The sequence below is a fragment of the Panthera tigris genome, chromosome F3 (genome assembly GCF_018350195.1).
Source record: "Panthera tigris isolate Pti1 chromosome F3, P.tigris_Pti1_mat1.1, whole genome shotgun sequence".
In the NCBI taxonomy this organism is placed as follows: domain Eukaryota; kingdom Metazoa; phylum Chordata; class Mammalia; order Carnivora; family Felidae; genus Panthera; species Panthera tigris.
Genome location: NC_056678.1, coordinates 12,263,525 through 12,277,010, shown reverse-complemented (window position 1 = coordinate 12,277,010; position 13,486 = coordinate 12,263,525). Strand labels below are relative to the sequence as shown.

At 40.4% G+C, this 13,486-nt stretch overlaps 1 protein-coding gene across 4 annotated transcripts in view; it reads left to right on the top strand.

Moving 5' to 3' along the window:
• The window catches only part of NME7 (NME/NM23 family member 7), a 256,632-nt gene that overhangs the window by 72,195 nt on the left and 170,951 nt on the right, over window positions 1–13,486 (top strand). For all 4 annotated transcript variants that reach the window (XM_007077009.3, XM_042976671.1, XM_042976670.1 and 1 more), the window contains one exon: window positions 55–262. In XM_007077009.3, the coding sequence (XP_007077071.2) occupies window positions 55–262 (208 nt within the window). The remainder of the gene's footprint in view (window positions 1–54; window positions 263–13,486) is intronic.

Genomic DNA, 13,486 nt, shown 5'->3' with positions numbered 1-13,486 from the left:
GATACACAGGTTGACGGAAAGATGAAGCAAATCAGTCTTTTACCTGTTTTATAGCGAGCTGATCCAGTTTATTACGAGTGGTCCTATTATTGCCATGGAGATTTTAAGAGACGATGCTATATGTGAATGGAAAAGACTGCTCGGACCTGCGAACGCTGGTCTGGCACGTACGGATGCTCCTGGGAGCCTGAGAGCCCTCTTTGGAACCGACGGCATAAGAAATGCAGCTCATGGCCCTGACTCTTTTGCTTCTGCTGCCAGAGTAAGGTGTTTGAAAAAAATTTTAGTTCCGTTTTTATTTTGTTAAATGTGTTAGGTCAGAGTAAAGCATTTCTGTCACTGCCGACTTAGGGTAGATTTATACAGGTGACCTAGCAGTAGGGAAAGTCTTTGACCTGTTGCCTAGAATTAAACAGCATTTCAATAATATGTCTCTTTTGTGAACTGGTAACTTGGTCATGGTCAAGATAAGTTTTCTCCAATTAAAACACCTGTCATCCCGGTTTTTGTCCCAAAACCATTTAAATTATTCAGGTTTATAAATGTTTGAATAATTGAATTCACACAAGACCAGTTTATGGATAGTAAATACTCAGAAAGAAAGCGTTATTCAATATATTTTTTCCTGACTCATACTTCACACTATTTTCAAGCTTAACGTCCTTTTCTTTACCTATATATAGCTAGTGTTTATGAAAAAGTTTTTATGCTTCTTACAATTACTCCTTATTTTAAATCCATATAAATAAGGTATTATACGAGGTTTATGCTGATGTTGATTTAATGACGTTGCATGTTTATTCTTAGCATCATGAGAAGTTTCTAACTAATTTAAGATGGTTTTCAGTCTTGTCATGCTTTCATTAAAATATTAGACAATTTTAAAATAATTGAATTTTTCTTTTTTTTTTTTTTACAGCTCTGTCAACAGACCCTTTCAGTTTTCCCTTCAAATTAGACTTTGAATTTGATTGTTGTGGTCTAGGTCACTGTTATATTTTGTCTGGACTACTGCATAAGCCTCCTAATTCCCCTTTCCTCTTCTCTGACACTCAGTTTATGAAAATTCTACCTTGCCCACGTAAAATTAACCAGGCTAAGAGAGATCTTTTCAAACCAGATTAACAATTCAACTATTGAAGGCTCTTTAGTGAATTTTTTTTAATCTCTTTTACAATAGAATCTCAAGTCCCTATTGTAGGCTCCAGAGCTCTACCTGATCTGATTTCCATCTGTCTCCCCGGCTTTATCTCCAGCCTCTCCGTTATTCACTGTGTCCCAGGTACACTGACCATCTTGCTATTCCTTGAATAGCGAATTTCTGCCTGGCTTGTTCAATCAATAGTAAAGAGGACAGCGTAGTTGAATGGGAGTGAGGGAAGGAGGGGCTGATGAGGGCACAGAAATAATCAGGGGAGATATCACACGGTAATATTTCTGACATTTTCTCCGAGGAAAGCTGGGACCTATTGCAGTGCTGCAAGCGGAGGGCTGACATGATTGAATTGGCCTTTGAAAGGGCTATATTGGCCCTGAGGATAGTCTGTAGACGACAGGAATGGCATCAGGGAGCCCAGTTAACAGGCCGTTGCAGTAATCCAGGGAGATGATGGCTTGGACCAGGGTGGTGGCAATGAGAGGAGTACGGAGATATATTTTAAAATACATTTTAATCAGTGGAGGTCACCTGAACAAGATTTCCTTCCAGACTAAATGTAGAGTCGGAGAAAAATTGATATCAAGGATTACTCCATAGCTCCTGGCATGAACAACTGGAAGGCCACGATTTACGTAAACTGAAATCAGGAAAGCCGTGGCTAGAGTCAGTAGGGATGGAAACTCAGGAGTTAACATTTTGGACATTGCAAACTTAATCTGCCTGCTAGTCATCAAAGTGGAGAGATGTTGGGCAAAAAATTTAGTTATATGAGTTTGGGGAGGGAGGTCTGGACTAGTACATATGGGGTCATTGGCATCTAAATGGTATTTAAAGCCTTGAGAATGGCTGAGATTACTCAGGAGAGAGTGTATTGGGTTATATGAGTTGGGGAGGGAGGTCTGGACTAGTAAATATGGGGTCATTGGCATCTAAATGGTATTTAAAGCCTTGAGAATGGCTGAGATTACTCAGGAGAGAGTGTATTGGGTTATATGAGTTGGGGAGGGAGGTCTGCACTAGTAAATATGGGGTCATTGGCATCTAAATGGTATTTAAAGCCTTGAGAATGGCTGAGATTACTCAGGAGAGAGTACAGATAGAGAAGAAAAGAGAACAAAGATGGAGTCTTTATGTTCTTAGTAAAAGGCTGAAGAGGAGGAAGCAGCAAAGGAGCCGTCAGTGAGGGAGAAGGAAAAACCTCAGAGATGATTGTGTCCCGGAGGCCAGGTGAGGAAAATATTCAAAGGGGAGAGAATGATCAGTGGGGTCAAATGAAGCAGACCTATCAAGAAAGAAGGGCCCTGAAGTTGACCACTGGATTTTGCAATGGAGAGTTCATTGGTGAAGTTTGTGAGAGAGCAATAGAGTCAAAGTCCTGCTGGAAGGGATTTAAAAGAAAATTGGAGGACGGGAATATAGACAACTTTTTTTAGGAGTGTTGTTGGATGTTGAGCAAAGAAATGAGGTGGTAGCTGTGAAGAAAAGCAGCATCTTTTTTCTCGCTCTCTCTCTTTTTTTTTTTTTTAAGATGAGAAGAATTACAGATGTGAAAAATTGAGGATGTAGAAAAAAGAGTGAGACTTACTGGCACAATGTCCTTGATTAGGTGAGAGGGAATGGGGTGCAGGAGTAGTTGTCTGTAGCAACAGGTGTGAAGGCGGACTATGGGGGCGCAGATGCTGATTCTTACTCCCTTAGTTAAGACAATAGGAAGCAAGGTCAAAAACAGCTAAAAGTGAGGATGAGGGAGACGGTGTTTATTGGTTTGAAGAGAGACAAGATGTGAAGTGATCATCAGAAAGACTAGGAACAGGAAGCAATTAGGGAAATATGGTTGTGGTGCTGAGTAAGTGGCCCACCTGATGTTCATGGTTCTGAATTCTGAGTGTGGTTGTTCTCCGTCCTTGTTCAGCCGCATGGGTGTAGGTGCAGAGTAGGTGGAGCGTTGACTTCAACCATGGCTGTAGTTTTGTGAAGCGAACTCGATAGGAAGGTCTCGGTAGTCAATGGAGTGCGCAAGAGAGTGATTATAGTCTTTGACCTTTGATCTTAGTAGTAGACAATCACTCTACATGTAGTCTTCCTTTCTGGAGTTACATTACCAATCAGATCTTTCAAGATATTACATAAGTGATAGGAATAAATAATTAATGAAATAAATGGAAGCTGGAACTGAAAGTCACTGACCATGCTCATTGATATTTGCTTCCTCTTTCCCTCCCTTCTTATCTTACCCCGTCCATTTCCATCAGTTTATTTAATAAATTTAAGCTCAGGTATGCTTGTCAGGTTTTAGACAATTTAGGCTCTATATGTATCGATATATTAGATGATTCCATCAGTGAGCACCGTAAGGGGAGCGATTTTCATGTTTCGATCAGTGGAACCTGCATGGCACATAACAAATGGTGAATGAATTCTGGTGTTGGCCACTAAAATTCCCTGGTTACTTCCCATTAGTGAACAATATATTTTTTAAGTTTTTGTATTAAAAACCGTGATGTAAGTAAAATGGGAAGAAGTGGGAAAATAGCATATAATTTTGATCTTTTTCTCAAGGTATTTTACCTTACAAATATTCTTTGCCTTTTATGAAAATACCATGAATCTTGACTGTGAGTCCAACTACACCACGTTGCAGTGTTATGATTTATAAGAAATGCATATTTGGTCGTGCAGATGACCAAAGTGTATTTTTCATATATATTTGATCTTTGTCCAGTTTCTGGGGCACAGCTCTGCCAAATCCTTGCAATTTCCTGAGTGTTGGGGGTGATAAAGGTGTCCTTCGTTACGTTAATGAAATGACTTTTGGAAAGCATCTGAGGATAGAGGCTGGTTGCCAGGAGGACCAACAGTGTGTTTAGAGGGTTAGAACTTTCAGTCTTTATCTCACGACCCCTGGGAAGGGGAGAGGGGCTAAGAGGCAGGTGGGGGGGGGGGGAGGGTGAAATAGCTGATAGGGATTAAGTAGTGCAGTTACGATGAGCACCTGGGTATTGCGTGGAAGTGTTGAATCCCGATATTGTACACCTGAAACTAACACTACCACACTGTATGTTAACTAACTAGAATTTGAATAAAAACTTAAGGAATCGCCAATGGCCAGTGATTTCATCAGCCATGCCTGTGTAATGAAGCCTCGTAAAAACCTTTGGAGGTTTGGAGATCTTTGGGGTTGGTGAACAAGTGGAGATTGGGAGAATGGTGTGCTCTTTCCCCATACCTTGCCCCGTGTATCTCTTCTTCTGGCTGTGGATGCGTAGCCTTTATCGTATCCTTTCATCAGCTGGTAAACTTAAGTATTTCCCACAATTCTGTGAGCCTCTCTAGCAAATTAATTGAACCGAAGGTAGAGGTCGTTGGAACTTTGTGTGTCTATAGACAGGCAGACAGTCAGAAGCATAGGTTGCCTGGGGTTGGTAACCGGCATCTGAAGTGAGGGCAGCCTTGTAGGACTGAACCTTTGATTTGTTGGAAACCGATGTTGTCTCTGGGTAGATAGTGCCAGAAGGGAGTTGATTTCTTGGACACCCTGCTGGGAGAATTGCTTTGGTGTTCTGTGTGGGAGAACACTCCCACACTGCAGTTGGGTCTGGAGCCCCTAAAAGACATATTTTTATTCGGTAGTTAATATAGGTTGTGCATTTATTTAATACTATTGATGCTGAAAATAAGTGGATTCAGAAGCGCAAGGGAGGCTTTATACTTTAATATGATAAAGCTGGTCTTGTCTTTTTTTTTTTTTTTAAATTTTTTTTTTTTTAACGTTTATTTATTTTTGAGACAGAGACAGCAGAGCATGAACGGGGGAGTGGCAGAGAGAGAGGGAGACACAGAATCGGAAGCAGGCTCCAGGCTCTGAGCCATCAGCCCAGAGCCCGACGCGGGGCTCGAACCCACAGACCGCGAGATCGTGACCTGAGCGAAGTCGGACGCCCAACCGACTGAACCACCCAGGCGCCCCGTCTTTTTTTTTTTTAATGTTTATATATTTTTGAGGGAGAGACAGAGCATGAGCAGGGGAGAGGCAGAGAGAGAGGGAGACACAGAATCCGAAACAGGCTCAAGGCTCTGAACTGTCAGCACAGAGCCCGACGTGGGGCTTGAACTCATGAGCCGTGAGATCATGACCTGAGCCCAAGTCGGACGCTCAGCCAATTGAGCCCCCCAGGTGCCTCTGCTAGTCTTGTCTTAAGTACATGTTTGTTTCTATGGCTGCACATACATAATGTGCCTATCTTCAAATACAGTTTGCAGAACGACTGTTTTCTTCTTTTTATAGTGGAGAAGCTTCTGCAGAGTTAGCTACCGTAATCATTCCTCCTGAAGAAATGTCTTAAACATGTTTGTTTCTATTTTGTACACTTAAATTTTTTAGCTCTTTCTGACATTCGTCCCTGAAATACCCCATCGTCATGAACCCTGGAGGACACACCTTTTCTTGACTCTTGTCTTGGGAGGAGTGAGTATTGTGGACATCGTGTTAGCTAATTAGCTATGAGAGAGAAATCTGGCTGCAACGCACAGCACACGTGAGGAAGCAAGGACAGGACATGTGAGTTAAAAACTGAAAAACCTCACACGAGCATCCCCAAATAAGCTCTCCTTGATCTTAAGTTCCTGTTAGTTACGATTTAATCCTTTGTTCTTCCTTATCCAGATTTCACCAAAGCTTAGACTATAGTCACAATTTTCTCTTCAGTTGCCTGTGGCTACTCACTGAGAGCAACCACTGCAATGTGGCTTCGTCTTTTCATTCCACCAAAATCTTTTTGGATAAAATAATCAATGTGCTCTTACTTACAAAATTCAAGGAAAAATTTTTATTTCTTTTGTATCTGTCTGCAACATTGAAGTTTGAACACTTTCTCCTTTTTGAAATTCTCTACCCTATTTCGATTTTGTGATGTCTCACTGCCCTTGTTTCTTTAGGGCTGTCAGGTCATGATCTATGTCTTATTAATTGGCTGTTCTTCCTTCACCTGTCCTTTAAAGTGATGATGTTAATCAGGCTCCATTCTCTCACCTACTAATGTCTTGCTCTGTTTCTCAGTCTTGGTCCGTAAAATAAGGGAATAGTTGTACCTACATTATAGTGTTCTTCTGAGGATTAAATAAAATGATTTAACTGTTTAGCATAGTGCCTAAAACGTAGCGTTTAATGGAGATTATCTGTTATTAACACTCCACTTTCATGGTGCTTCTCCAATCTCTACCTATTAGTTGTACGCGTATAATATCAATATATAAAAATCAGCAGTGTTCTTGATATACCTGAAATAACCAGTTAGAAAATGTAAACTTAAAAGAGAGTTCCTTCATAGTGTAAAAAAAGTATATGATGCTCAAGATAAACCTAACAAAAGATGTGAGAGATCTCTATGGAGAAAACCATAAATTTTATTGTAGGCCAATAACAAAAGACTTAAATAAATGAAGATCTACACCACGTTCATGCATGTGAAGATTCAGTATCCTAATGATAAAAAGTCTTTCCGAATTTATCTATAAGTTCAGTGCATTTCCAGTCAAAATTGAGGCAGAGTTTTTCCTGACGCTTAATGAAATTCTTGCGTAGAAGAGCCAGAAGCGCCAAGGAAGTCTGGAAGGGTAAGAAGAAATGGTGGTGATAAGATGACTTCTTTCTGCAAGAGGAAGCCTTTTATAAAGCTTTGGTAGGAAAAGCAGTGTGATATCGGTATGGGAGTAGACAAGTGGGTCAGTGTAACAGCCCAGGGTACTCAAGAAATGACCCATAAGTAATGAGATCTTGGTGGCGTTATGAATCATTGGGCAAGAGATAGATGGATAGTCAATAAATTGTACAAGATGATTTTATGTGGACAACTCAATTTCTTAATTCTATGTGTAGGGTTCTCCGTAGTCTTTCAGATTCATACTCAAATAATGCATCCCAAACTGAACTGATTAATTTTAACTCACCAAACTATTCCTTTTGTATTCTGCATACCATTAACAAAGGAACTTGAGGGGCGCCTGGGTGGCTCAGTCGTTTGAGCGTCCGACTTCGGCTCAGGTCTATGATCTCTCGGTCCGTGAGTTCGAGCCCCGTGTCGGGCTCCGTGCTGGCAGCTCGGAGCCGGGAGCCTGCTTCGGATTCTGTGTCTCCCTCTCTCTCTGCCCCTTCCCCGCTCATGCTCTTTCTGTCAAAAATAAAAAACCAAAAAAACAAAAACAAAAAACAAAGGAACTTGAGAGCCAGTAAATATTCTTCTGCCTCCTTTATCCCCTACATCCGATGAATAAAAAGTTGTGTAGATTTATCTTCTAAACATTTTCTCCAGTTCTCTCCTTTTCCTTCATTCCTACTCTCACTGTGTAACCCGGGTTGCTATAATAGCTCTGGCTCAGACTTTTCTCCCACAAATTCCTCTTCCACATAGGTTTCAGAGCAAGCTCTCTAAAAATCTTGATCTGTCCATGTCGTGAATCTGCTAAAAATGTTCCAGAGTGATGCATTATCTTAAAGCTCCTTAATGTGTTTTATGAAAATGATCTGAATGCTAGCCTCTTCTCCAGTCTCATATCCTGCCTCTCCTTCTTTAGACTGTGGTGTTCTTGCTCTATTGCCTTTACTCTTTCTGTCCCTCTGCCTTGGGATGCCATATCTCCCTTTGTCCAGGTAATTTTTTTTTGCCCTTTAACTCTGCTCAGAGTTCTTTATATATTACTGATACAGATTTTTTACCCAGGTATATGATGTGCAAATACCTTCTCACAGTGTGTTGTTTGTATTTTTATTCTCTTCAACAGTGTCCTTGGATGAGTAGAAGTTTTTAGTTTTGATGAGGTCCAACGTATCAATTTGTTCTTTGATGTGTTGTGGGTTTTGTGTCACGTCTAAGAAATTGTCACCTCATTCAGGGTCACAGAACTTTTCCCTTTTGTTTTCTTCTAGCGATTTTATAGTTTTTCGTTTTATATTTGGCTACATGATCCATTTTGAGTTAATTTTTATATATGGCATAGGATCTGACCAAAATTTGTTGATTTGTGTATAGACGTCTGATTGTTCCAGCATCATTAGATAAAATCACAATTTTTCCTCCACTCAGTTACCTTTATACCTTTGTCATATTTGTTGACTATGTATCTGAGAGTGTATTTCTGGATTCTTTGCTCTATTGATCTTTTTGTCTTTTTTCAATGTGAATTTTGAACTTATTAAGAAAACAAACATCCCATTTAGAAATGGACAAAAATTTTGAATAGGCATTTACTTCACCAAAGAAGATACATGAATGGTAGGTAAGCGCACATTAAAAGTACACAACGTCAATAGACATTATGGAAATATTAATTAAAACCACAACGAGCCAACACTACACAGCTTTCAGAATGGCTAAGGTTTAAAAGAACGGACCATGTCAAGTGACAAGGATGAGGAGAAACTTAGGAACTATCATACACTGCTGATGGATGAGAATTTAAAACGGTACAGTCACTTTGGGGGAATGGATGAGAATTTAAAACGGTACAATCACTTTGGGGAATAGTTTGGCCGGCACTCAACTAAAAACTTAAACATGCAGCTACCCTGTGATCCAACCATTCCACTCAAGTATTTTCCCAAGACAAATGAAGACAAATATCAATACAAAGACTTGCGCATAACAACTTTGTTCATAACCACCTTATTTGTGATATCCCACACCTAGAAATAACCCAAATGTCCAAGAGATGAGTGGATAAAGAAACCATGATATTAACACATGGAATACTATTAGGCCATAAAAAAGAATGAAGTACATAGCATGAATCTCAACATAATTTTGCTGAGTGAAAGAAGCGGGACTAAAGAGCACAGACTATATAATTATATTTAAGTAAACTTATTAAAAATTAAACTGATTCCTAACGATGGAAAACAGATCATTGGTTACAGGGCCAACTTGTTAATGGTAAGGGAGGTAATGGTAAAGGTAATGGTTAATGGTGGGGGAGGCAGGGAGAGGCAGAAGAAAGGGATTGCCCAGAGGAAGGAGGGATGACTGATAATGCTTATTATCTTGATTGTGGTGATGTTTTCTCAGGAATAAACTGTCAAAGCTTATCAAATTGTATCCTTTAAATATACTCAGTTGGAAGTATGTTCATTATACCTCAACAAAACTTAGAAACCAGTGGCAACAACTCTGCTCAACTGTTATCAATTTCCTGGTTCTATGTGAGGTACCCTTCATACCTACTATATACCTCTATTTCTTACCATCTTTGAAAAGTATTTGTGGTTATGTTTATCCTCTCAGTAGACTGTGAATTCCTTGAGGATGTCCAATTCATCGTCATACCTCCAGGATCTAGGTCACTGGTGTTCAAAAATGTTTTGGAATTCAAAACTTAACAGAGACCTTATGTGCGACTCACTACGTTGCAGGCATCATTCCACATGCTTTTATATCTGATTTAATTCTCACAGTCTCCCGTGTAGTCGCTTATGTCATCCCAATTTACCAGGAACTGAAACTTGGTGAATTTAAGCACCTTGGCCTCCTGACAACATGAGCCCGAGTACCTCTGTCTCCAGAGCCCCATGTTTAACCACCAGCCCCATGTTTAACTAACTATGGATACCAAAAATAGTGGCCTACCTTGTTTTAAACATTACCGTCTTTTAGAGTACGTTAGTGATGGAAACACTTTCAGAGAATTTGGCAAGTGGAGAGAAGAAAATTTAGCATCAGTAATCCTGCCACTGGTGTTTACAGTTTGTTTATGGCATATTCCTTCCAGCTTGTTCCGTTGATCATTTATATAATTTACATAGGAACACCATGTACCTGATTTTAACATGATTATTTTTTTCACTTAATATGATATTTTTCATGTTAACAGATTATTGTCACAGGAGTACATTTTAATGGCTACAGAATATTTTGTTGTATGAATATAACATGATTTATTTAAACATCCCCTTACTTTTGGACATTTTGTTAGGTTCTCTCTTTTTTTTTTTATTTGTAAATAAGGCTGCATTGATCACGTGACTTCATATTTCATTTCTTAAAGGTTTGGATTTTCTGAGAACAGATTTCTTATTTGGTATGAGGGTATGTAGAGAGCAAGTTCAGTGTTTTCATGTTTAGTCTGAGGCATTTACAAAAATGATATTTAAAATTACTATGTAAAAGTTTTGGAGAAATTTTTAACTAACAACCATTTAGTGATGCTTTTATTATGGTAATAAAGATAAGAATGAGGATTAGTCAGATGTTTTAGTGAGATTACCGGTGGGATTTTAGGTGAAATTTATGAAACAGTGCTACTGTTTTGTTACAATTTGTTAAGTAAGATATAGTAAAAAAAAAAAAAAAAAAAAAAAAAAAAAAAATGAAGACTCCATCAGTCTTCATTTTAGTTTTTGGTAAAGTTACCTATGTCTATCCTTCCCTGCTAGGTAGTTTAGGAACATATAAAGGGCTAAGAGTAATAGCAGGAACCCTTGGAAGGAGAGGAGCTTTATGTAAAGTGTTTAAGCAGCTCAGATCACAAAGGGATGTGAACATTTTTTTGTGCGACTATCACATTTGTTGTGTAAACTCTCTAAATCAGTTGCCATAACAATGACCTAGTAGAAGTGCTCTTGCAAATGTCCGTTTAGATTAATCCTTGGGACAGATAGGACAACCTGTGCAGGGAGAAAGAGCAAGCAAAGGCAGAAAGAATTAACTCACATTCGCCCAGAAGGTAGATTTAAGTAAAACCTTCGTATTCCTTGCCTGAAATACACATTTATTCAGCATATGTAAATGAGTGCTTGGAAAGCTGGCATTTTCAGTTTTAAAAATTGAGGAAGAGAAGAGGAAAGTCGAGACAAAAATAACTGGCCCAATAATTGGTTCAGCTAGAGGTGGAACAATTTAGCACAGCTTCTTTACTTTTGAAGGACAGGTGATGGAAAAGGCTCAGGGCTTTGCAACCAGCGCGACCTGGGTCTGAATACCGGCTTTGCCCCTTGCTAACCCGCAAGGGCTCGTTAGTCAAGGCTTTCTTATGTGTGCAGCGTGGGGAGAGAGATCTTATTTCCTAGCACATGCAGAATGTATTAGTTTCTGAATTTCAGTCGTTTCATAACATTGAGAAGCTGCTAGTGCAAAACGAGGTCCCGGCCTACTCGGAGCTTGCATCTGATGGTGAAGGGGATGCCAGATAATAAACAAATAGATGTAAAACAAGTCAGGTGGTAAGTGCTCCGAAGAAAATAAAGCGGGGGAAGGGATAGAAAAAGCCCAGGGTGGAGGAAGGATTGTGCGTCGAGTGGAAGTGAGGAATGCTGTGAAATATATTGATATATAAATATAAATGTGTGTCAGGAAGTCCTCACCGTCTCTGGTTTGAGCAGAGATCAGAAGGGAGTGAGGGAGGAGACATGCAGATATCAGCGAGAAAGAGTGTTCCGGGAGGAAGGGAAGAGTACAAGCAAAGTTTCTGAGGTGGGAACTTGTTTGCTGTGTTTAGTCAAACCTCGAGGGGGTGAGGCCAGTGGTGGCCGGACGGAAATCTAAATGTTTTTGTGGAAACAGATGATTAGCTCAAGGTACAGCTAGGGGCCTCGGGGCCAGATCCTGAAAGGCCTTGTAGACGTCTAGAACTTTAAAATTCATTCCGAATGAGATAAAAGGCTACTGGAGAGTTGTGTGCCGAGGGGCAGCATGTGTTTTACAGGTTTTCATGCTGCCTGCAGTGTTAAGAATAGATCAAGCCAGGTGGGTGTAGGTGTGCTGGGGGGCAAGTTGGAATGGGGAGAGCAGTTAGGAGGCTAGAGCAGTTGTCAGAGGGAGAATTGGTGATAGGCATGGACCGGGGTGACCGATATGGAAGCGGTTGGATTCTGGCTGGACACATTATAAAGGCTTTCCTGAGCGATTGGGTGGATGGCTAAGGAAAGGAGAGAAATCAGGGATCACTCGAAGTTTTTTTTCTTTGGCCTGTGCAGTTGGAAGGATGGGAAAACAGGGTGGGAGTGAACAGATTTTATGGGAGACGGTGGAAATCAGGACATTTTAAATGTGCATCCTCTATAAGCGGTAGTGGCTGAGATACGGGTGTGGAATTTAGGGAGGAGGTTGGACTGGAGGCAGAAACGTGGGAGCCATCAGAATACGGATGGCATTTAAAGACATGGGACTCGAGCTCATCAAGAGAGTGACCGTAGGTAGAAGATGGACCCTGGAGCTCTCCAACACGGAGGGGTCAGCCGCATGGGCAAAAACCATCAGAGGAGACTGAGACGGAGTGGCCAGTGAGGCAGGAAGACAGTCAATGAATGGAAGCGTTGCAGGATGTGGAGTGAGATCACCTGTGTCAAATCCCGCCCGGCCCAGCGAGGCGAGGGCTGAGAAGTAACCAGAGTACTTGGCAACGCAGAGGTCACATCGAGCAGTTTGGGGATGAAACCTAAGTGACTGTCACCTTAAGAGAGAATGGAGGTGAAAAGTAAAGACAGAGAATAAAGACCCCCCCCCCCCCGCCCCGCTTTTGAGGAGTTTTGTTGCAAAGGAAGCACAGAAACGGGAACTCTAGAGGAGGCCTTTCCTTTCCAGTTTGAACAAGTCCACATCTTCTTTGTGGCTTTCAAAATGTACACAGTACATTGTACTGTGGCTTTCAAAATGTGTAGTACATTAACACTTCCTGTGATCTTGCAATCTTTAAATTCGTTGATAAATGAGTATTTACTTTGAGGCATTTGTTTTAGGGGCTGAAAGACCTACAAAGCCATGCAGGTTAGTTACTTGCTGCAGATCTAAAACTTGTGAAGGGCAGTTGCCCAAATAGCCACAGTTTTGACTGGGGACGTCACAGAAGGCCTCCTGGTGTCGGTGATATTTGAAGTGGCCCTTTACACGTTGGTAGAGTCCTTTGGAGCTTGGGACAGAGGGACTTATGGGGAATGCTGGAAATAACAGTAGGAAAAGCTTCAGGCGGAAGGCATTTATCTGAATAATTAAAAGAATTAATTAGTGTGACTGTGTTTGTGGCTGGTTCAGATTGCTGAGTTGTCATCTAAGGGAACCATGGGCAAAGCAGATACCATAGCCTGAATCTGGTTATAAAATAAAGCTTATATGATTTAATTGTTTGCTAGAATTGTAGTAAGTTCATTAGTTTAAGCTAATTAGTTAAAGCTAATTTCGCAGTTCTGATTCTTAAATACTAATCTGTTTCTACAAAGAATTCCTAGTTTTTAATTTTACAAATTTTAATAAAAAGTTTAAAATCGGACCTGTGTCTATGAACTAATGCTTTGAGGAAAATAAGAACTTTATATTCATTACTTCCAATATTCAAAGTATGTTAAGA